The sequence below is a fragment of the Convolutriloba macropyga genome, chromosome 15 (assembly GCF_964194025.1).
Source record: "Convolutriloba macropyga chromosome 15, txConMacr16.3, whole genome shotgun sequence".
Classification (NCBI taxonomy): Eukaryota; Metazoa; Xenacoelomorpha; order Acoela; family Convolutidae; genus Convolutriloba; species Convolutriloba macropyga.
In genome coordinates, this window is record NC_134482.1 from 35,843,021 (window position 1) to 35,868,290 (window position 25,270).

Sequence of the window (25,270 nt, forward strand, 5' to 3'; positions counted from 1 at the left end):
TTCGCTTCCAGGTGATAGTTTTCTGCTATCGTGTACATCACGTCAAGCACGCTTTTCTGCTGCTTTTGATGTTAGGGTGACTTCTTCTCTGCGATCAAACTCTTAACGAAATGTGGCGGAGAAGACAGGTTACGCAATTGATGCAGCTGAGGATCAAATGTTTAGGGTGCATGAGCGAGAATGTTCTCAACAAGGCCTTTATTCGTGCCATTAGAAGTGGAACTGCTGATTCATGTCTTGAATTTTCAAAAAAAAACAAAACGAATACCAACACTTTCAGACAGCAGAATCTACCAATCGGATTTTCTATTGATTTTGGCTGGCCGTCACAGTCAATCCCAGCAGTAGCAACTTTTAGTTCTGCTGTATCGCTGCTAGCCCGCGCGCCATAAGAGTATCCGCTGGTTTTTAGAGAAAATTCGAGCTCACCGAAAGAAAGGGGACTGGCTTTTCAGAGGCATCTGATTGAAAGTACCAGTGCTCATCTTTGAGTTCCTATGTGATGAAGTGGTGAGAACTTCAGTTGTTGAAGCAACAAAAAAGACCAATGAAGGCATGTCAATTCTTTTAACTAGTTTTTCCACACCTGAACAAAGAGGGGTCAACGCAAAGGAATTGCAAGAAATGCCTACTCAAAGTGTGGAAAAATGCAATGGGCTGGGGCTGCTAATAACTGATTCAACAAATCAAATCTGTTCCATTGACGACCATAGTCACGAAAATCGGGATAATTCTTAACTCAGAAATAAAAAACTTAATTTGACGTTCTTGATTTGACGATAATTTCATCAAAACACAGACGGAAAAAACCAAAATGCATCAGCTTTTTCGGAACCAATTTCAAAAACCAAGTCACCATCAATTATTCTGACAAAATTTCTGCTACGAAAATTCTCCTAGAACCGTTCGAAGAAAAACTGATAGAACACAAACACTGAATAGACGTTCTCTCAGAACTTAATTAAAATTGGGTCATCTATAGAGTTCAAGATGGACCAGGGCATGTGTGACCAAATATTGAATGAATAGGTTTGGCTAGGTTTGAAAATCATCGCAAAAGCTGGGATAAAAATTGCAAACATGACCGGCTATGGTTGGTCAAATTACTCTCAATATAGCCCACTCCTAATATTCAAAACAGAAAAAGAAATCAATTGTTTCGCTATTTTGAGTTAAGATTTAATGGTGAAATGTGGCGAAAAAAGTAGGTTATTCAATTTGGAAAGAGCGATTTAAATCACGTAAGAATTAAGTTGCCAAGTGTGAAAAAGTGAGTCGAAAAAATCGTGATATAGCATACTTAAACCGAATATTGAACCCGAGCAGTTTCAATTAGAAGTACCGACGTCCTAACTTTTGTGACCAACGATGGTAAAAAAAAACTTAAGATTTCGAAAATATGCCAGATTCATCTCTGACCTCATTTGGACCAAATATGATCTCTATGAAACACCAGTTCATACCAAACCAAATAATTTTTTCAACTCAGCATTCACGGCTCAGCTATTTATCAGCATCATTGAGTAGAAAAAGCTCAGCACTAACCAGGACGAAAATTGATTTAAAAGTATGAAAATAAAGAACTTCGGGTGAGCGTAAAGTACAAACTTGGAGTTAAAGTTTACAGCGCTGAGATAAATTGTCCATTTTGCATTGAGCCCACTTTGGATAAAAGCTAGGATAAAAATTGCAAACATAACCGGCTTTGGTTGGTCAAATTACTCTCAATATAGACCACTCCTAATATTCAAAACAGAAAAAGAAATCAATTGTTTCGCTATTTTGAGTTAAGATTTAATGGTGAAATGTGGCGAAAAAAGTAGGTTATTCAATTTAAAAAGAGCAATTTAGATCACGTAGGAATTGTGAAAAAGTGAGTCGAAAAAATAAAGGATAAATTAGCATCGAAAAGAAAAATAGGAGTAACATAAATGCTACAGGCTTCATTTGAGAGCAAAGAGAAATTTTAAACATGCCTGGCAGATTGTCAGAATACAGCTGCGATAACTTCATAGACGTGTAGCCAAACACCAAATGAAAAGGCTGAGACCTAAAATTTCGAAGAAGAAAGTTTTTAGACGAACTGAAAGAACAAATGAATGAACAAAATCTTATTTGAAGTGGTCTTGATGTCATATGGTCTAAACAGGAACCTTCACGACGATATAGAAAATACAGTCCCACTAATCCTGGATTACAATTCAAGAAAATTGAACAAAGTAAGAGCCAATGCAAGACAAAGTAAAAGGACAACTAGACATTTAGCAAAAAAAGTAGTGTGAAAATATTAAAACAAGCACCTAAAACTTCAATCTTTAACGGCGATTCATCCTTAGAAAGCATAGATCAACTTGCGAATATATCAAAAAGCATATATCAAAAAGCATATATCAAAAGCAGGTAAGGGACATTGTATCACAATGACAACAAATGGAGGCAACAATAAAAAAAAATTGAACAAAGTATTTTTGAAAAGGAGTCAAAGCAAACAAAGCCATTACAATAAATTGGAACCATTATTGGCCTTTCATTAATGAGACTAAGCAGCAGAAGAATAGAAACACGCTAAATCCAAAATACAACTCAATTTTTTTAAAATCAAGTGTCAAAGTCGTTAAAACCATTAGATATGAAGAGAAATCACTAAGTAGCTCAAATATGACTAATTAGGGAGCCGATGTGACCTGTCAAATTGTCAGATGAAACAAATATCAGACGATAAGTCGGTAGTATGAAAAGTCCCATATAAAGAACGACAGGACTTATATAATTGCTACAAACTTCGCGTTTGAGAGGAATTAAAAGCATAGATCTTTTCTACTAAACTAATCAGTCTCAACTAATAAGTTTTATCGAATAATAGTAGTGCGGCTTGGAATAAACAGAAATCTGATTTTAATGAAATGCTCTTTTACTCCGTCTAAGGAAGAATGTCACATCAGAAAGAGTAAATTACCGCCTAGAATATTTATATCGAAAATTACCATTACGAACAAACAATAAAATATCAATTATTTTGATAAACTAGCTGACTTCCGGAAAAAGCAAAATGAAGAATTCAATGGTCTTTAACTTAGTTAAGGTCTTCATTTCGTAGTTTAGAAAGCGGTAATCAGGCTAAAATTCCATGAGCACCAAAAATAACATACATATCATCTCATAAGCTACGTTAGGGGACAACAACTGTTACTCAGTTTTGTCGTGAACAACTCTACTTTGCTGTCGGACAAGTTCATCGTCACTTTGACTAGCTTCGATAGTATCAACAGACAGGAATTTTACCGTCTTTGTTGGCGATACATTACTTCTAATCTCCGTAGCCATATCATTGCTAGCTTCTTCCTCATCGCTTGGAGAGCTAAGCTGATAAGCGGGGAGATTCACTGTGCTATTTTCTGTAAACAGAGGTCCCTGGCCAATTTGTGACTGATTTAGCTGTTCCAAAGAAGCGCTCAAAAGTGGAGAATCCGATACTGCATTTATCTGTTGGTTTTGGAGGAGATGAGTTTCGTGAAGCTCATTAATAGCCGGGGTACTTTGCGTTATTTGGTAAAACTCAGTTTCGTTGATTGGATTCTCGGCGTCTCTGAAAAGGGAATTCTTCGACGTTGGATCTCCTTCTCCTGTCACTAATTGCGTATCTGGTAAAGATATGCTATGTTGCACACGTTGTCTGCAGTTTTGTGATGCCGAATTATGCGGGGGTTGAGGTGAGTGTTGTCTTTGATGGACAGGTGTTGAGTTGTGAGATTGTCTGTCTGATTGGCTAACTGATTTTGCGTTTTCTCGTTGAGAATCTCGGTGACCTTTGATTATCTACAATAAACAAAAATGTTTCAGTTGGTATGATCCTCCGGTTAAAAATTCTAACACGAACAATAATGATTTCATTAAATTAACTCGTTAGACATCTTTTTATGGAATCTAAGTTAATCACAAAGTTATAATCAGTTCAAATCATGAACAGATCAAATTGCCATTTCGACACATCTTGAAACTGACACCCACACAATCGGGTTTTCAATGCTGCAGTATAATCCTCATGACCAGCCTGATCTTGTAGTTTTGTAGTTAACTTCAGTCTCCCCGCTCGTTGGTTGAGACAATGTAATGAAATTACTAATTGCATTCCCAATTTATTGTTGACCAGATTTGGACCCGAAACTCCCCTCTTTGGGTTGAAAGGGTTGAATTTATATCAACACAATCAGGGATCTCATTGGGCTCTAACAAGAATGGTTTCAGTTGCCTAACACTGGACCTGATCAATTGATCAGAGATGTGTTCAAAATCGCTGGCAACCTGAGGTAGCAAAGAATTGACCATACACTCAAAAGGCAGGGCAATAATGCTAGGGAACTTAAGATGTCGTCAAAACGCAGCAATCTCAATTAGAAAATAAACCAACTAACGTCGCAAAAAATTGCTCTCGAATGACAGACGGGACAATTTAATTCAGATGGGGTATAGCTTTCAAGAATCTTTTCCGTTTGTGCCCCCCCCCAGTACGTTATGAACCCCCCGTTACGGAGCACGTGCCATTACATATTGAATCTTTATGTCAAAATACGGCACGTGCGTCAGGGGGTGTAAATAATATGCACCCACTAAGCTGGGGTGCACAAACGGAGAAGATCCGCTTTGAAACGTTTCATGGGTGCAAAAACACCTGCACTGGGGTCCCAAACCGAAACCTCAATTTTAATGGCAGCTGACATTTTAACCATTCAGCTACAGTGACATTGATTTCCTTTTGCTCACAATTGCTTTAAAATTCCAAAACACCTCTTCCAAAGTAAGAAAACATAAACCGATTAATGTACGGAAAAATTGCACTCAAATGACAAGCGGGGCAATTTAATTAAGGGGCTGCAGCCTAGATAAATTTCTTATGGGTGCAAAAACTTCAGACAAAAGTAGGGTTTGAACCGCAACCCCATGAATCCGATTCCTTCGACTCGATAGAGGAATTAATAACTCGGCTATCAGGGCCTTGTCATCGTGTCTCCAACAAACTTTATTTTGGAGAGAGAATTTCTAGTGTAGACGCGGTAGGTGAGGGGTCTATAGTTTAGATTAGGGGGACTTACATAGGATCAAAAAATCTCAAAATTGACCTCTATAGATTACAAATTAATGCTACTGTTAAAGTACAATGTTCGAAAACAAAAGTCAACAATCAAAAACAGAGGAAAATGTCAGAAACGAAAGAAGTCAAAATCCAAGTCATGAACAAACTTCCTCTAGCTAAAAAAAACTGTAGAATACCAATACTCCTCTTCGAGTCGTACAAACCTGTAGACTACCAATACTCCTCTTCGAATCGTAAAAAAGACACGTTTACAATAATTACTTTTCAATCAAGAGCAATTAATAATACTTCACTGTACCTGGCAAGACTGTTTGAGAACATGGACACTGGTGACAAACTTTATTGCAATGCTCACTGGTATGATCACAGCTGCACTGCACAAGGCGCAAATTGGGTCAGTTAGAAACAGGATCTGGTCGAACGTCTGAAAACACAAAAAGTACTGTTATTAAGTATTTAAAGCAGTTCTATTGTTAAATAAACAGCAGTCAAATCATTTTCTAAAGCAATTGGCAGCTTCGTGCAAATTTTAACTAAAAAATCTATGTAAAAGTCGTTTAAAATTTTATTCATTCTTCCTACTTAGTTAGTTCTTCCTTTTTACAATAAGTGGCGTGATAGCCGAGAGGTAAGGTGTGTGATTCACACGCCAATGATTGAGAGTTCAGTCCCCTGCCTCCGTGAAGCTGTCTGTGTGAGGATGAGCTCTTACTTAACCATAGCTTCAGGTTGACCATAGCCTGACCAATGTTGGCTGCAATGATGGTACCACGTGACAGTTTCAGAAGCAAAAAAAGTGGCTATAGTCACCAAAAAAAAGAGCAATGCTGCTCATGAAAAGATCAGTCTGAAATGTGGGGAATAATAAGAAAAAGGGCAGCTGAGAACAGGCTACTGTACGCCTAATGCTGTTCCGCTGTGGTTACGCAGGAAATTAATTAAATTAATTAACACAATACAAGCAGTGCAGCACAAGATTCGTTACCGAACGATTGCAATTAAAGCGAAGGATTGCAATGTCATGAACTTCATTGGTGTTCGAAACAAAATAGTTCTAAAAAACAGCATATATTTTCGAAGCAAGCTTGCCCTGCTGTAAACACTGCTTCATAAGTTAGTGCTCGCAATTCTTTATTCTTATTTGACTTCATGAAACCTACTAAGCGTACAATATTCGTTATGTAGAATATCGTTTAAGCATAGTAATGCTTCAAAGCAGGCAAGGGAGGAAAAATTCTTTAACTCCTTCAATTGGACCAACACCTTTTAGGGAACGATCAAATCTGATCTGAAGTCCCCTTTCAACTGATGGTGGTGACAATATGTACAATTGTTTTACCTTGAATAGGACACAGACTAGTGGAATTGGGTTGTGCCCCATCTTCCTAGCCACAACATCACAGTGCTCCGAGACAGAGTCCTTCTTTTTACTTCCCATCCAATCCATCGCCAGACTCAGACGATACTCTACGAAAATAAAATCTTACAACCAGCTGAGCTCTGCACAGTTAAAATAGAAACAATTTTTAAAAAATGGATTTATCAGCTCTTCAATTAAACTACATGCTAGTAATTCAAAAAATCGTACAAGAAGCATTACTTCTAAAATGCTGTTGCCACAAAAAATGAAGATGCTGACTTTGATTATACTGAGTACTCAGAATTCTCAAACCAAAAAAAAAACAAAATTAGCCAGAAATTTACCATAATTTTAACTTTGTCTTGATAATGAGTCAATTTTTGGTACCTATTTCAGAATCATTAAAACAAACAAAACAGTTCTTATAAGTCCTCGTACCACGCAAGGCACCGGAAGGTTGTAATTGGGCGACAAAGATTCATGCGCTCAGATAACTCAGATCTTGACAAATCAGTTGACATCTATAGCACTATCAAAGAAAAATTGCGTGGCATTTAAGCCTATGGATGATCATAGCTATTTATATGTAGCTTTAGCATTTCTGTAAATGACGTCCATTTTTCATCTAAGTAGTTGGCAAAAATGAAAGAAAAACTGTTGAAAAAAAGCTTGATTACAACTTATTATAGGTATGGCAATGACAAGAGTTGAGAGTAGTAGAGGGTAAGCAGACCTGGGGGGGGGTAAAAGGACGTACCTATGTATAAAGATTACCTATAGCCTATTTTCATCAATTTTCCAAAGACGTACCTAAAAAAGAGAGTGAGAACAATAGACCTGTCATCTTATCGTAATTACCCGGGGGTAATTATCTTAATTACCCCAGGGAAATGCATCCGCTCTAATGCACTTCAGCTAATCTTATCTACTAAATAAATTATATCAGCAGAACTTTTACTTTCAAACTTTTCATTTACGCATAATTTTTTCAATTATAAAATTTTTTTTAGTTTTTGATTATTAATGACGTTTTGATTTCAATAATGTCAAATTATCGGAAGTTTTTCAAAAAACTTCTTGAAAGATTTTTTTTGAAAATGTCAATTTTTTTTCAATTGATTTTACTCATCATGTGAAAGCATGCAAGAAATCGATTTTTTGGCATTTTCTTTTGGTAGTTTCTGGTTTTTTCTCGGTAGTTTCAGTTTCAAAAAACCAAAACCGTTAAAAAAAAATCAAATAAGGTTGTTCTAATAATCGATTAGAAAATTTTTAACACAGATTTCAATGAAAAATACTAAAGCACAGAAAACCATCACTGAAAATTTTTTTGTTTTTTTCATAGTTTCAGATTCTCAAACCTCAAACTAAAATTTTTTTGGTCGAAAATATATGCTACAGTACAACTTCAGAGGGTATTTTTCGAAGTGGAGTTCAATGGTGGTAACTTCACGGTCAATTATAGATTATGGGTTTGGGTTTTTTGAAGTTTTAGTTTCTCAAACCTCAAACTACAAAACAATTTCCTTGAGAATGGTATGCTATATCAACTCTCTATATGTTGTTTTTAAACAAAGCATTTGATGGCAATTTTTTAACCCTAATAAGTTACACTTTTTGGTTTTTCCGAAGTTTCAGCTTCTGAAACCTGAAACCTCAAACTATTTTTTTTTGGAATTGTTTGTTACAGTACATCTTTATAGCGTAATTTTTAAAGCAGAATCCAATGGACATAGTTCAAAAGTCGTGAAAAGAGGACAAGTTTGTATTTTTTAAAGTTTTAGACTCTGAAACCTGAAACCAAAAAAATTTTTGATAAAAAATATTTAGTTCTTTTTAATAAATACCCTATTCTTTAAAAAAATGAAAAAAAAAATACCCATTTCATACCAAAAAATACAAAAAATACCTAATTCTTGCCAAAAAACACCCAATTCTTGTCCAAAAATAGCCAATCGTTGTCGAAAAAGTCCCAATTTTTCCCAAAAAATACCCAATTTTTGGCAAAAATACCCAATTTCTAGCAAAAAATACCCAATTTTTCCCAAAAAATACCCAATTCCCAAAAAATGTCCAATTCTGGCCAAAAAGTACCCAATTCTGGCCAAAATATACCCAAATTTTCCCAAAAAATGCCCAATTTTTCCCAAAAAATACCCAATTCTTGGCAAAAATACACAATTCTTCCCAAAAAATACCCAATTCTTGGCAAAAATACACAATTCTTCCCAAAAAACACCCAATTCTTGGCACAAAATACCCAATTCTGGCCAAAAAATACCCAATTCTTGGCAAAAATAACCAATTTTCTCCAAAAAATACCCAATTCTTCCCAAAAAATACCCAATTCTGACCAAAAAATTCCCAATTCTGGCCAAAAAATACCCAATTCTGACCAAAAAATACCCAATTCTGGCCAAAAAATACCCAATTCTTGGCAAAATTACCCAATTCATCCCAAAAAATACCCAATTCTGGCCAAAAACTACCCAATTCTGTCCAAAAAAATACCCAATTCTGGTCGAAAAATACCCAATTCTTGGCAAAATTACCCAATTCATCCCAAGAAATACCCAATTCTGGCCAAAAAAAACCCAATTCTGACCAAAAAATACCCAATTCTGACCAAAAAATACCCAATTCTTGGCTCAAAATATCCAATTACTGTCAAAAACACCCAAATGCTTACAAAAAATATCAAACTGTTGCCAAAAAAAATCAATTCTAGCACAAAAATATCTGTTTCTAGTCATGAATTACACAATTCATAGCAAAAATACCCAGTTATTACCAAAATCTACTAAATTTTTTCCAAAAATACCTAATTCCTGCAAAAAAGAACCCGGTTCTAGCAAAAATATCCCAATACTTGCCACACAAAGAGACACAAATTTCGCCAAAAATACCCATTTTTACAACAAAATAGCAAAATCTTGTCAAAAAATACCCAAATTGTAATCAAAATAACAAAATTTTATCAAATATTTATCTAAAATATATCAAAAACTAGACAATCTTGCCACCATCCGTTTTTCTCTAAGTTCTTATCAACAATCCAATTATTTAGTGACCTTAAAACATCAACTTTTGAGATCATCTTTTGTAAAGACGAATCTTCTCAGGTGATCGATATAGGTTTAATGAGCACAAATTTGTCACGAATTTTTTGCTACTGTTCAGAATTAATCGTTAAATGTTTGAGTTAAATCATAGTTATTTAATAATTACGTCCTACTATGTTGTCAATTACGAACAATTAAGTGATCTCATTTTTTGTAAGAGGGTCACTCACCTCTTTGGAACAAAATTTAGTCCAACTACGTCATATGATTACTACAATTACGGATACTTAAGTATTGAATGGGGTCACTGAACTCATGTGAACAGAAAATAATACTTACTAATTACGATATTATTCTTATTTTATCGAAGCATACACCGCTCACGTGATTGAGGTCTTACTCATAATAATGTAATAATTACGTCACTATTGCATCATAATGATGTCATTTTTTATTGTAGTGTACAAACAAAAATTCAACTCATTGCGCTTATTTTCCTTCTCTTCAACAACACAACTATAGTAAGCTTTTTCATTCTTTTTCGGAGACAATTTCAGTCTCCTTTTCCTACTAAGTTTTCAGTTATAAACCTTTCAGTGGATATTCTTCATCTCTAGGACATCTTCCTATTTCCCATTCCAGGTAAGTCACCTCTGTTATAGAATATGAAAACAGACCAAAAAAAGAATAATGGGCTATTATAATCATCGTACTCACTCGCAAATAGCATATTATTTTTTCAGAGAGAAAATTTTTTTCAATATCTGTATTTTCATTTTATTTAGGAGTTCAACCGTCGTCTCCTAAAAAAGGCTGGAATAATGAATATCAAATCTGTGAAATTGAACGAAAATCTGAAGGCCCACTTCTTCTTCCCCGATTTCAATGATGATGTAGCAATTATAAAGGAGAGGAAGACGTGCTTCGGCTGGGTAGCTGAACCTCCATTCTCCATTCCGAGGCAGCTTCTAGTCTTCATTACTGCAATCGAGAATTTGCCAGAAGTCTCTGTTCCATACAAACAGACAACTCTAGACTTCTACGAGAACCACATCGAAAACAAAACATTACAAGTCTCAGACAACATGGAACTGAGCAGATCAGTCCGTGCACAATTTTGTGATTATGAGTTGTCCTATAGACCAATGTATGAAAATCAATTAGGATTTTTTGAGGAGGAGAGAGAAATTAAATTTCTCTGGTGTGTGTCTGACGAGTATGACAATTTGCAGGAGCAGAAACCTGATCGGGATTGTGACGAGTGGGAAAATGGGTCATTGACAGGGAGTATAATCGCAATTATAAAGAAGAGAACGCACTTGATCCCAAGTTAGACAACAAAAAATCGGACCAGGCAGTCCCTTTTGCGTGTTTTTCTACAGACACTGGACAAGATGCAATGAAAGAAGTACAGGGAGCATCGAGTGTTGAAAATACTTCAATCAAGTCTGCCAGAACCATCCTTAGTACTGTACTCAATGATTATACAGATTACCAAGATATTTTATCTAATGAAGCAAGTGAAAAAATATCTGAAAAAACTTCCCTCAAATCTGAGCAACCAGCGTCTTGTACACAAAAGACTGTCAAGAGAAGGGCTCCTGCTGTCAATAACCCTGAAAGAGTGGGAAGTAAAAATTTAGATGGTGATGAAAACGAAGACAACATGTGTCCTCCATCGTGCAAATTGAGACGAGCTGCTGAGTTGTATAGTAACTAAACTAACAGGCTGAGAAGTTATTTCTTTGACTGATTATCTGTTTGTATTTCCGGTATAATTTCAGATCCAAAAACTATTATTTCCTGAGGTGACTAATTGACTGTTTAATTTGTAATATTCTCTTTTTACACTCAGAAAAAGCTGAATTTCATGTATGCTTTTGAATTGATACTTTGAGAATATACTGTATTTGAGTTTTACAAATGCATTTTCGAAATTAACTTTTGTTTCAAGTTCAATTTTGAATTAAAATTTATGTCAAAAAATGCCTGTTTTTGTAATATCTAATTTATTTCTCAAAAATGGCGGTTAACGATGGAAAAGGCTTGTTTTCATAAAATGTTTTTTCAAAAACTCGGGGTTTTTTTGGCTTCTGCAATGAACTCCCGGCAGCTGATACTGGATGATCCAAAGCAATTACAGTGATAATTTCGAAGCAAACTCTAGCAGCAATTCTTCCCATCAGAATATTGCAATAAGCGTGCTGCCTTTGATAATAGATTACCTGGTCATTTAAAAGAAGAATTTTTGGCAGGAATTTTTAGAAATAGATACTCATACAAATCTTTGAGTATAGAATTTACAATTTTCTAAAAAAGTTGAAAACCTTTTGCATAATTTTTTACTGTTTTGAAAAAATTATTCTTTTACTATGCCACTTTTTTCAAAAAAGTCGTTTTTTTACAAAAGGTTTCTTTTTCATTTTTCCATTTGTCAGTTTTTTAATGTGAAGTCTTGAACTGAATCATTTTTTTAAATGAAAATCTTTTTTACTAAAATGATTTTTTTTTGAAAATTGTTGTGTTTTACACACTGTTTTTAACAAAAATGTAAATCTTGATGTTTTTTTTTATTTCTCCTTTTTTTTCTGTTTTTTAATTTTTTTATGTAAAAATTTAAACTTAATTAATTTTTTTTTTGAAAAAAAAAGTTTTACTAGATTAATTTTTCTTTCAAAAATGTCGTTTTTTACATAAGGTTTTTAACAAAAAATGCAACTTGTGTTGTTTTTTTATTTTTTTATTTTTCCTTTTCTGTTTTTGAATTTTTTTATGTAAAATTTTAAAATTTTTTTTTCGAAAAATTTTGTTTTACTAAAAAAAATTTCTTTCAAAAATGCCGTTTTTTACATAAGGTTTTAACAAAAAATGCAACTTGCGTTGTTTTTTATTTTTCTATTTTTTTCTTTTTTTTGTTTTTGAATTTTTTAATGTAAAATATGAAACTTAATTAATTTCCTGTTTGAAAAAACAAGTTTTACTAGAATAATTTTTTTTTCAAAAATGTCGTTTTTTACATAAGGTTTTTAACAAAAAATGCAACTTGTTGTCTTTTGTTTTTCCTTTTTTTCTGTTTTTGAATTTTTTAATGTAAAATTTTAATTTTAAATATTTTTTTTTTGAAAAAACAAGTTTTACTAGAATATTTTTTCTTTCAAAATTGCAGTTTTTTACATAAAGTTTTTAACAAAAAAAGCAATTTGTAATGTTTTTGTTTTTCTATTTTTCCTTATGTCTGTTTTTGAATTTTTTTATATAAAATTTTTAATTTAAATAATTTTTTGCAAAAACAAGTTTTTCTAGAATAATTTATCTTTCAAAAATGTCGTTTTTCACAAAGTTTTTACCAAAAAATGCTATTTTTGTTTTTTATTTTTCTATTTTTCAGTTTTTGAATTTTTTATTGAATTATTTTTTTTTCTTAAAAAATGTTGTTTTCTAAAATATTTTTTTTCAAAAATGCCGTTTTTTATTTATGTATTTAACAAAAAATGTGAATTTTGTTGTTTTTCACTTTTGTTTTTCCTTTTTTCAGTTTTGGAAGTTTTTTTTGTAAAATTTTTAATTGAATTTTTTTTTAAAAACATTGTTTTAGTAAAATTATTTTTTTCCAAATGTCGTTTTTTGCATAATATTTTAATTAAAAAAATGTAAGTTTGATGTTTTTTTTATTCTACTTTTCAATTTTTCAGCTCTTGATGTTTTTTGCAATTTCTTTAGCAAAGCAGAAAATTGAAAAAATCAATGTATTACAATTATTACACAAATCAATTAGTTATTACAATTATTTATTACAAATTAATACACTTATTAATAAAATTTGCGGAAATCTATAACAAATCAAGCTTTTGATGACAAGCATATTTGTTTTAATTTTTCATTTTAAACAATTACTTTTTTATTATCATGTTCTTCTTGAGAAATTCCGATTTATTCATCGTCTCGTGATAAACATACTTCAGAGTAAACCCCGGGGTACCGGTGTCGCGTGGTGACAATTACTGGCTTCAAGCATCCCTAGCGTGCATCTCTGGATGTTGTTCGGAAATAAAAGATCGTTAGGCGCGCAGAAGAATTTCTCAAGAAGAACATGATATCAATAAAAAAGTAATTGTTTAAAATGAAAAATGAAAACAAATATGCTTGTCATCAAAAGCTTGATTTGTTATAGATTTCCGCAAATTTTATTAATAAGTGTATTAATTTGTAATAAATAATTGTAATAACTAATTGATTTTTGTAATAATTGTAATACATTGATTTTTTCAATTTTCTGCTTTGCTAAAGAAATTGCAAAAAACATCAAGAGCTGAAAAATTAAAAAATAGAATAAAAAAACATCAAACTTACATTTTTTGTTTGAAAAATTATGCAAAAAACGACATTTGGAAAAAAATTGTTTTACTAAAACAATGTTTTTTAAAAAAAATTAAATTAAAAATTTTACAAAAAAAACAACCAAAACTGAAAAAAGGAAAAACAAAAGTAAAAAACAACAAAATTCACATTTTTTGTTAAATACATAATTAAAAAACGGCATTTTTGAAAAAAATATTTTAGAAAACAACATTTTTTAAGAAAAAAAATTAATTCAATAAAAAATTCAAAAACTGAAAAATAGAAAAATAAAAAACAAAAATAGCATTTTTTGGTAAAAACTTTGTGAAAAACGACATGTTTGAAAGATAAATTATTCTAGAAAAACTTGTTTTTGCAAAAAATTATTTAAATTAAAAATTTTACATAAAAAACTTCAAAAACAAAAAACATTACAAATTGCTTTTTTTGTTAAAAACCTTATGTAAAAAACTGCAATTTTGAAAGAAAAAATATTCTAGTAAAACTTGTTTTTTCAAAAAAAAAATTATTAAAATTAAAATTTTACATTAAAAAATTCAAAAACAGAAAAAAGGAAAAACAAAAAACAACAAGTTGCATTTTTTGTTAAAAACCTTATGTAAAAAACGACATTTTTGAAAAAAAATTATTCTAGTAAAACTTGTTTTTTCAAACAGGAAATTAATTAAGTTTCATATTTTACATTAAAAAATTCAAAAACAAAAAAAAAGGAAAAATAGAAAAATAAAAAACAACACAAGTTGCATTTTTTATTAAAACCTTATGTAAAAAACGGCATTTTTGAAAGAAATTTTTTTTAGTAAAACAAAATTTTTCGAAAAAAAAATTTTAAAATTTTACATAAAAAAATTCAAAAACAGAAAAGGAAAAATAAAAAAATAAAAAACAACACAAGTTGCATTTTTTGTTAAAAACCTTATGTAAAGAACGGCATTTTTGAAAGAAAAATTAATCTAGTAAAACTTTTTTTTTCAAAAAATTAATTAAATTTAAATTTTTACATTAAAAAATTAAAAAACAGAAAAAAAAGGAGAAATAAAAAATAAAAAAACATCAAGATTTACATTTTTGTTAAAAACAGTGTGTAAAACACAACAATTTTCAAAAAAAAATCATTTTAGTAAAAAAGATTTTCATTTAAAAAAATGATTCAGTTCAAGACTTCACATTAAAAAACTTTAAAAACTGACAAATGGAAAAATGAAAAAAGAAACCTTTTGTAAAAAAAGTGGCATAGTAAAAGAAAATTTTTTTTCAAAACAGTAAAAAATTATGCAAAAGGTTTTCAACTTTTTTAGAAAATTGTAAATTCTATACTCAAAGATTTGTATGAGTATCTATTTCTAAAAATTCCTGCCAAAAATTCTTCTTTTAAATGACCAGGTAATCTATTATCAAAGGCAGCACGCTTATTGCAATATTCTGATGGGAAGAATTGCTGCTAGAGTTTGCTTCGAAATTATCACTGTAATTGCTTTGGATCATCCAGTATCAGCTGCCGGGAGTTCATTGCAGAAGCCAAAAAAAACCCGAGTTTTTGAAAAAACATTTTATGAAAACAAGCCTTTTCCATCGTTAACCGCCATTTTTGAGAAATAAATTAGATATTACAAAAACAGGCATTTTTTGACATAAATTTTAATTCAAAATTGAACTTGAAACAAAAGTTAATTTCGAAAATGCATTTGTAAAACTCAAATACAGTATATTCTCAAAGTATCAATTCAAAAGCATACATGAAATTCAGCTTTTTCTGAGTGTAAAAAGAGAATATTACAAATTAAACAGTCAATTAGTCACCTCAGGAAATAATAGTTTTTGGATCTGAAATTATACCGGAAATACAAACAGATAATCAGTCAAAGAAATAACTTCTCAGCCTGTTAGTTTAGTTACTATACAACTCAGCAGCTCGTCTCAATTTGCACGATGGAGGACACATGTTGTCTTCGTTTTCATCACCATCTAAATTTTTACTTCCCACTCTTTCAGGGTTATTGACAGCAGGAGCCCTTCTCTTGACAGTCTTTTGTGTACAAGACGCTGGTTGCTCAGATTTGAGGGAAGTTTTTTCAGATATTTTTTCACTTGCTTCATTAGATAAAATATCTTGGTAATCTGTATAATCATTGAGTACAGTACTAAGGATGGTTCTGGCAGACTTGATTGAAGTATTTTCAACACTCGATGCTCCCTGTACTTCTTTCATTGCATCTTGTCCAGTGTCTGTAGAAAAACACGCAAAAGGGACTGCCTGGTCCGATTTTTTGTTGTCTAACTTGGGATCAAGTGCGTTCTCTTCTTTATAATTGCGATTATACTCCCTGTCAATGACCCATTTTCCCACTCGTCACAATCCCGATCAGGTTTCTGCTCCTGCAAATTGTCATACTCGTCAGACACACCAGAGAAATTTAATTTCTCTCTCCTCCTCAAAAAATCCTAATTGATTTTCATACATTGGTCTATAGGACAACTCATAATCACAAAATTGTGCACGGACTGATCTGCTCAGTTCCATGTTGTCTGAGACTTGTAAAGTTTTGTTTTCGATGTAGTTCTCGTAGAAGTCTAGAGTTGTCTGTTTGTATGGATTGCAATAATGAAGACTAGACGCTGCCTCGGAATGGAGGATGGAGGTTCAGCTACCCAGCCGAAGCACGTCTTCCTCTCCTTTATAATTGCTACATCATCATTGAAATCGGGGAAGAAGAAGTGGGCCTTCAGATTTTCGTTCAATTTCAGATTTGATATTCATTATTCCAGCCTTTTTTAGGAGACGACGGTTGAACTCCTAAATAAAATGAAAATACAGATATTGAAAATTTTCTCTCTGAAGAAAAAATATGCTATTTGCGAATGAGTACGATGATTATAATAGCCCATTATTCTTTTTTTGGTCTGTTTTCATATTCTATAACAGAGGTGACTTACCTGGAATGGGAAATAGGAAGATGTCCTAGAGATGAAGAATATCCACTGAAAGGTTTATAACTGAAAACTTAGGTTTGTAGGAAAAGGAGACTGAAATTGTCTCCGAAAAAGAATGAAAAAGCTTACTATAGTTGTGTTGTTGAAGAGAAGGAAAATAAGCACAATGAGTTGAATTTTTGTTTGTACACTACAATAAAAAATGACATCATTATGATGCAATAGTGACGTAATTATTACATTATTATGAGTAAGACCTCAATCACGTGAGCGGTGTATGCTTCGATAAAATAAGAATAATATCGTAATTAGTAAGTATTATTTTCTGTTCACATGAGTTCAGTGACCCCATTCAATACTTAAGTATCCGTAATTGTAGTAATCATATGACGTAGTTGGACTAAATTTTGTTCCAAAGAGGTGAGTGACCCTCTAACAAAAAATGAGATCACTTAATTGTTCGTAATTGACAACATAGTAGGACGTAATTGTTAAATAACTATGATTTAACTCAAACATTTAACGATTAATTCTGAACAATAGCAAAAACTTCGTGACAAATTTGTGCTCATTAAACCTATATCGATCACCTGAGAAGATTCGTCTTTACAAAAGATGATCTCAAAAGTTGATGTTTTAAGGTCACTAAATAATTGGATTGTTGATAGGAACTTAGAGAAAAACGGATGGTGGCAAGATTGTCTAGTTTTTGATATATTTTAGATAAATATTTGATAAAATTTTGTTATTTTGATTACAATTTGGGTATTTTTCGACAAGATTTCGCTATTTTGTTGTAAAAATGGGTATTTTTGACGAAATTTGTGTCTCTTTGTGTGGCAAGTATTGGGATATTTTTGCTAGAACCGGGTTCTTTTTTGCAGGAATTTGGTATTTTTGGAAAAAATTTAGTAGATTTTGGTAATAACTGGGTATTTTTGCTATGAATTGTGTAATTCATGACTAGAAACAGATATTTTTGTGCTAGAATTGATCTTTTTTTGGCAACAGTTTGATATTTTTTGTAAGCATTTGGGTGTTTTTGACAGTAATTGGATATTTTGAGCCAAGAATTGGGTATTTTTTGGTCAGAATTGGGTATTTTTTGGTCAGAATTGGGTTCTTTTTTTTGGCCAGAATTGGGTATTTCTTGGGATGAATTGGGTAATTTTGCCAAGAATTGGGTATTTTTCGGCCAGAATTGGGTATTTTTTGGACAGAATTGGGTATTTTTTGGCCAGAATTGGGTATTTTTTGGGATGAATTGGGTAATTTTGCTAAGAATTGGGTATTTTTTGGCCAGAATTGGGTATTTTTTGGTCAGAATTGGGTATTTTTTGGCCAGAATTGGGAATTTTTTGGTCAGAATTGGGTATTTTTTGGGAAGAATAGGGTATTTTTTGGAGAAAATTGGGTATTTTTGCCAAGAATTGGGTATTTTTTGGCCAGAATTGGGTATTTTTTGCCAAGAATTGGGTATTTTTTGGGAAGAATTGTGTATTTTTGCCAAGAATTGGGTATTTTTTGGGAAGAATTGTGCATTTTTGCCAAGAATTTGGTATTTTTTGGGAAAAATTGGGCATCTTTTGGGAAAATTTGGGTATATTTTGGCCAGAATTGGGTACTTTTTGGCCAGATTTGGACATTTTTTGGGAAGAATTGGGTATTTTTTGGGAAAAATTGGGTATTTTTTGCTAGAAATTGGGTATTTTGCCAAAAATTGGGTATTTTTTGGGAAAAATTGGGAATTTTTCGACAACGATTGGCTATTTTTGGACAAGAATTGGGTGTTTTTGGCAAGAATTAGGTATTTTTTGTATTTTTTGGTATGAAATGGGTATTTTTTTTTCATTTTTTTTAAGAATAGGGTATTTATTAAAAAGAACTAAATATTTTTTACTAAAAAATTTTTTGGTTTCAGGTTTCAGAATCTAAAACTTTAAAAAATACAAACTTGTCCTCTTTTCACGACTTTTGAACTATGTCCATTGGATTCTGCTTTAAAAATTAAGCTATAAAGATGTACTGTAAAACAATTCCAAAAAAAATAGTTTGAGGTTTCAGGTTTCAGAAGCTGAAACTTCGGAAAAACCAAAAAGTGTAACTTCTTAGGGTTAAAAAATTGCCATCAAATGCTTTGTTTAAAAACAACATATAGAGAGTTGATATAGCATACCATTCTCAAGGAAATTGTTTTGTAGTGTGAGGTTTGAGAAACTAAAACTTCAAAAAACCCAAACCCATAATCTATAATTGACCGTGAAGTTACCACCATTGAACTTCACTTCGAAAAATACCCTCTGAAGTTGTACTGTAGCATATATTTTCGACCAAAAAAATTTTAGTTTGAGGTTTGAGAATCTGAAACTATGAAAAAAACAAAAAAATTTTCAGTGATGGTTTTCTGCTGTGCTTTAGTATTTTTCATTGAAATCTGTGTTAAAAAATTTCTAATCGATTATTAGAACAACCTTATTTAATTTTTTTTAACGGTTTTGGTTTTTTGAAACTGAAACTACCGAGAAAAAAACCAGAAACTACCAAAAGAAAACGCCAAAAAATCGATTTCTTGCATGCTTTCACATCATGAGTAAAATCAATTGAAAAAAAATTGACATTTTCAAAAAAAATCTTTCAAGAAGTTTTTTGAAAAACTTCCGATAATTTGACATTATTGAAATCAAAACGTCATTAATAATCAAAAACTAAAAAAAATTTTATAATTGAAAAAATTATGCGTAAATGAAAAGTTTGAAAGTAAAAGTTCTGCTGATATAATTTATTTAGTAGATAAGATTAGCTGAAGTGCATTAGAGCGGATGCATTTCCCTGGGGTAATTAAGATAATTACCCCCGGGTAATTACGATAAGATGACAGGTCTATTGTTCTCACTCTCTTTTTTAGGTACGTCTTTGGAAAATTGATGAAAATAGGCTATAGGTAATCTTTATACATAGGTACGTCCTTTTACCACCCCCCCCAGGTCTGCTTACCCTCTACTACTGTTGAGCATGAGAGAACATATATAAATAGTTTACGTTAAAGTGCAAATTACTCGAGTAAGGTCCTCTTGAGAGTGCCCGACGACATGTACGGATACGAAAGTTAATTAAAAAGAAAATTTGGGCAACACATGCTCCCCAACTGACTAAAAGTAAAGAGGGATCGTGTTACGAAAAGCATCTTGGAATAGAATAAAAATGAGCACAACAACATAGCTGACAGCAAATCACGGTGACAGTGATGAAGTGACTCTAATATAATTGGCAATATCTGTATCTCAAGGCCGCTCGAGTTACGTGAGTAGTGATGTGTCTTTGATGTCCCCCCCCGTAGTTTGCCCAGAAAGACACATCACTACTTACGTGAATATACACATCATAACCTGGAATCATTTCTTGTATCTAATTCGGACTTAGTGAAATTAGTCTCCAGTCAATAGGGCAAAATTCCGTCAGAAATGGTTATCTTTAGGTTAAAGTTTATATTTGTTAAAGGCGGTTTGAAAGAGAATGTCGAACGACCTCGTAACCTGTCCGTGTTATATCATTAATTATCAGTGTTACAACAAAAAAAGATTCTTTCTTACACATTCATTGCACCATTTATGAGCAAATAACCATTTATGGAAAATCACAATAGTTCCCTTAACTATTATAAAGAAAATCTGAGCAGTAAGAGATTAAGGTGAAGTAGAATTGCCAAATCAGACTAGAAAACACTTCAAAACGTTGCTTTTTATGTTGTTCGCGGCAAAAGCAATAGATCTTTCATAGATTTCAAATAGAAAACCGACAAGCCTACATACAGAGAAAACCCAGATATAAGTTTGCCACTTTTACGTAAGCAACAGTAAGTTGAGTCCCACGTGACATCTCTTCAACATGCTCGTCAATTAATTGAATTCGAAATACAAATTTTCACTCAAATTAATGGAGGCGCGAACAAGTTGAACAGATTTTAGGTGGGACTCAACTTCCTGTTGCTATCAGAAAACTGACCAACTTCTGTCTGAAATTTCTCTGAAAGCCGGCTCGTCAATTTTTGTCAAGCGAAATGTATTAAAGTTCTGATAATAATGCCTCGACCAGCATGAAAACCAATAGAAACAGTGAAAATTATTCTGACAAAAACTGACTTCAAAAACAGGCAGTTGGCCAGGTAAAACTGCATTTTATGCGTTTAGTTTTGCCAATGAGCGCTTACTTAATATCGAAGGTAAGTTAGCACTCTACAGTTTCTTTTAATTTCTCGTAATTTCCTATCAAACATGAAATTTTGATCTCATAAATTATATGAAGCTAACTTACTTTTGATGTTGAGTATAATATTTTAGCAAAGATTCCTAACCTGAGTAAACATCAGCTGGTATTTCGTTGAATTTGGCAATGAAACAGTGTTTCACCCAATCAACTATGATCTCCGAAAACCCAACCAGGGCTAACTCAGGTAACAGCTGTCCGAAATAAACCACATCCCAATTCAACTCTCGGAGGTTCCTCACTGACACTATGACCAGTAGAATTAATAGATGCAGTCGTTCTCTGACGTCAGAGCAGGTAAGTTGGTACAAGTTGTTTTTGTCGAATTTCTTGAACACCGTTCCCTTCAGCTCCGCAAAATTGTTCGACATCATCACTATTAAGAGACTCTTGTTGTGCGAATTGAAGGCAACACTGAAAAAAAGAAAGAAGTAATTTCTCCAATGAAAAAAATCTATCCACAAATTACAGAAAAATATCATATTGCATTGGAGGGGACAAACAACGAAGTTATACACACCCATTTTTCAGTCTACCCAGATTCACAGCAGACTGAATCATAGAAAGATACTTCAATGATACTTGGTACAAAACCATCAGGATGCGTACTAATTTGCAGGATGTTTATGTGTTTAAAAAACATAGTAGTAAAAAGGAGCAATAAATACTCCAGAGGAGTAATTCAAACCCTGACCTCTGTCCCAGAACAATTCTATGCGATAAGCCATTGCAAGTCTAGTCAAGAGACTCAAGATCTTCTGTGTTGAGATGAATCAAGTTTGGTGTCACTTTGAATGCTTTATGAGGCGAGGGTAGTGCATATGGGGATGGGGAATAAACAGACAAGTGACTTTTACTCGAACCATACCTTAAAGTTGTAGCTTCAAGTAGGATGATAACTGAATGCACACATATGTACATGAAGGCCAGAAAGAACTGGAAGAGGAATTTGAAAAGAGCTCTCAGAGCTGATATGGACACCATTGCATGATCCTTTTGAGCTATACGCGTAGCGGTCCAAAATACAGTGTCCATCAAGTCTTGTCCTAGAGTAGAGAACAGTCTGTCTGCAACGTCCAGCATGTTGAATATTATGTACACTTTCAAGACATTCTGGCCACGCACCTGAGAGAACAGAATTGTTCAAGAATGTAGACTCGTTTTCTCGGATAGGTGAACAACTCAAACTCTAACGTCATCAATACATAATTGATCAATTTTTTCCAAATTAATGCCAACCAACCATTTGTCACTTAACTGATTACAACGGTTTTTGGCTTGCAATTAAAAAGGATATCCGTACAAGATATCTTCAGTCTTCAAAGCGACTTCATAACTTAGCAAAAAGAACCCAGAAAATTATACATCTAAAAACGAAGCGTAAATTTTGTTGAAACAAAAATAAAATCTAGCAATACGAGTGCTATGAAAAAACCATTTATGATTAGAAATAAAATCGTTTCAATTTCACACAAAACATGAGTTATCTATCCATCATAGAATACGCTTAAGATTGAAATTTGTTCATTCTTTTTGGTGAAAATTTTCCATGCTCGGCAAGTAGTCATCACAAAATTACAAAAAACATTTAAAATATCAGTTGACAAAAATATTAATAATTTTATAATTTTCATATAATATTCGTAATATTCATAAATATTATGAAATATTCATAATATCACTTCAAAAAAATCGCTTAACGAAATTTTCATTGAAATCACGAAAAAAATGTTTCAAATATTTTACCACCTTACCTGATGATACAGAAACGACAAGTCTATCCACTGAAGGCTGCAACAACAGAACACAGTCAATAGCACTCGCACAATATCACAAATTTGAGCAGGCTCCAACATCCGTTTCTTCCTCCCGTCACTTGTCTTTCTCTGGCGTCCAAATAACGACAATAAAACCGACTTGATTATCAGAAACAGTCGAATAGGGAGCATAGCTAGCACAAATATGAACGAATCCAACGCCAGCATAAATCCATACAGGAAGAATTTTTCCAAATGAAAGGGAATTCTGATCAACGTGTAAACTTTCTCAATTTTCTCTTCATACTTTTCGTGTTCGTTATTCAATTCGTACGTGTTCTTGATTTCCATTTCAAAGTATTTCGTATATGACATCTTGGACAAGTTTGAGACTAAGTCATATTGGAAATTGGCACTTTTGACATTCTCGCTGTTGTAATTTGCTTTCAGCTCGCGAGTTGTAGAAAACGCAGCCATTTTGCGAAACAAATACAAACCTGAAATGTGTCAAACAACGAGCATAGGAAACATACTTTAAGAGTTTTGACCATTCAGAAATTCAATAGGTTCGAGAAAAGCTGATTCAGTATTTAATAGGGGTTCCAAATTCAGAAATTACGGCAATTCCTCAGTCTGATAAGACAGGTATTTTCCATTTCGTCATTCTCAATTATTAATTCCACTCCAGACAACTCAATTCTATCAACTTTCGGCTAAAGCATCGATCATGAAAAAGATTCTTATCTTTTTCGTCTCCATTGAAGTTTTCAACACAAAATTCATTCAGTTTTTAAGTTACTCGGAGGTTTTGAAAGAATCTAGCTACATAATAGCTCTTCCCGGTCAAAATTATCAATAATGATTATGGAAAATATCTTACCTATGGTCAACAATTTTGCAAATACTGCAAAAACAAAAAAGCTACCTCTACAAAAAAAAGACTTTATTGCAGCTCAATTAGCAAAACCTCCTGGCCCGTTCAAAAGGCAACGCATTAAAAACTCAGACAGCAACTGAACTGCAATTTAGTACAAAGAATTGGCACTAGCTTATCAGTGCTTATAAATGTGCACCCATAGTAAACAACACGATCCCTATAAATCATCTCCGAAAAATAAAAAAAAAAAACAAACATAACCGACTAAACGTCGGAAGCATTGCTCTCGAACGACTAGTGGGAGCTCTAATCAATTGCAGCCTGCTTCAGTCGGGAGGGGGAGGAGGAGGGGTAACCTAATTGGTAATAAGAAGTTCAATAGTGGGCTTCAAATACCCACATTAGAGGTTAACATATACCACTATTAAGATTTAAAGTAAAAAATGGCACCAGTTTCGGCGCACTTTTCATTGGACTTTTAGTATTAAATTGCCGCCAATTGTATTCAGCTGCTTTAAATTCTGATTGAGAGTGAACTTTAGATCACGCGAAACGCAAAAAGTCAACGGCGTAAAAGTCACTCGAAAAGTCAAAAATGTCAAGCGAAAATTTTGCATAAAAAAAGACTTACGTTTACAATAATTGCTATGAACTTCGTTCAAGAGCAATTAAACAACCTTCAAACAAGTGGAACTACCAGCAGGGTTTCAGTTCAAACATTCCAAGGAATAATTCAAGGAATAAAACATACTTAGCATAGATAGCTATGCAAATCTACAGTCCCAAAAAGATTTTGAAAAAAAAACTAAGAAGAGAAATTTCAGTTTTTTAATTAAAATTGCTGACGTCAATTTTTGAGGTCGAAGAAAGTTTCTTACTTATTTATGGTTTATATTAGCTGCCCTTGAAACCCCTTCAGTTACATATACACAGTCAACCTATCTCCTTTAAGCAAGTAAAAGTCTAGTGAGGACAGTCGTTTTTGAGAGAGATAGATCACGTGTTACCAATAACTTAATCACGCGAATGAACAAAAAACTTGCTCCAATTGAAAAAGGTTTTTGAGTCTAAATCAGTCGTTGGCGAGGTCGATGGGGTTTTAAGTCGATAAATTCACTAAGCAGCTTCAAATGATGTTCATATAGACCACTACTATAATTCAAATTTTTTAAAGTAAAACCAAATGTTGCGTACTTTTCATTTTTTTTTACACAAAACTGAGAAAATAAACAACGTAAGAGTCAGTCGAAAACTCAGATACGTTCAAATAGTCAAATCAATCATTCACTCACTCATTTTCTTTCACCCACTTTCTCTCACACACAAGCGCGCGCCCGCACGCGTACACAGACACACAATGTAAAGGCTGATTAAAAGTTTTAGTTAAGTAGTAAAATAACAAAAATTATGGCATTACTGCATACAAGAACCACACCCGGAAGGTTGCCGGAAGTAGCCGCCATTGATTCCGATACACACCGATTGGGATTGAAGGGACAGAAAAACAATGATAAAAATTGATTGTTATACGAAAACATATTAAAAGTGCGAAAAATTTTGATTGGATTT

At 32.8% G+C, this 25,270-nt stretch overlaps 2 protein-coding genes across 2 annotated transcripts in view; one reads left to right on the forward strand and one right to left on the reverse strand.

Moving 5' to 3' along the window:
* The window catches only part of LOC142353881 (multidrug resistance-associated protein 1-like), a 653,144-nt gene that overhangs the window by 175,774 nt on the left and 452,100 nt on the right, over window positions 1-25,270 (forward strand).
* On the reverse strand, window positions 2,934-23,317 carry LOC142354645 (transmembrane anterior posterior transformation protein 1 homolog). Its single transcript, XM_075406990.1, has 6 exons — window positions 22,822-23,317; window positions 21,936-22,192; window positions 21,156-21,481; window positions 6,432-6,559; window positions 5,391-5,516; window positions 2,934-3,816 (listed from the first exon to the last, which is right to left on the reverse strand). Exons 1-6 carry the CDS (start codon window positions 23,299-23,301, stop codon window positions 3,187-3,189), a joined length of 1,947 nt encoding a protein of 648 aa, XP_075263105.1. The 5' UTR covers window positions 23,302-23,317; the 3' UTR covers window positions 2,934-3,186.

Coding starts and splice junctions, on each gene's coding strand:
- LOC142354645 (XM_075406990.1), bottom strand. CDS start 23,301: ATGGCTGCGTTTTCTACAACTCGCGAGCTGAAAGCAAATTACAACAGC. Junction 6,560..21,155: donor ACCAGCTGATGTTTACTCAG/GTTAGGAATCTT, acceptor TTATTTTCGTAG/AGTATCGTCTGAGTCTGGCG. Junction 5,517..6,431: donor TAGTCTGTGTCCTATTCAAG/GTAAAACAATTG, acceptor TTGTGTTTTCAG/ACGTTCGACCAGATCCTGTT.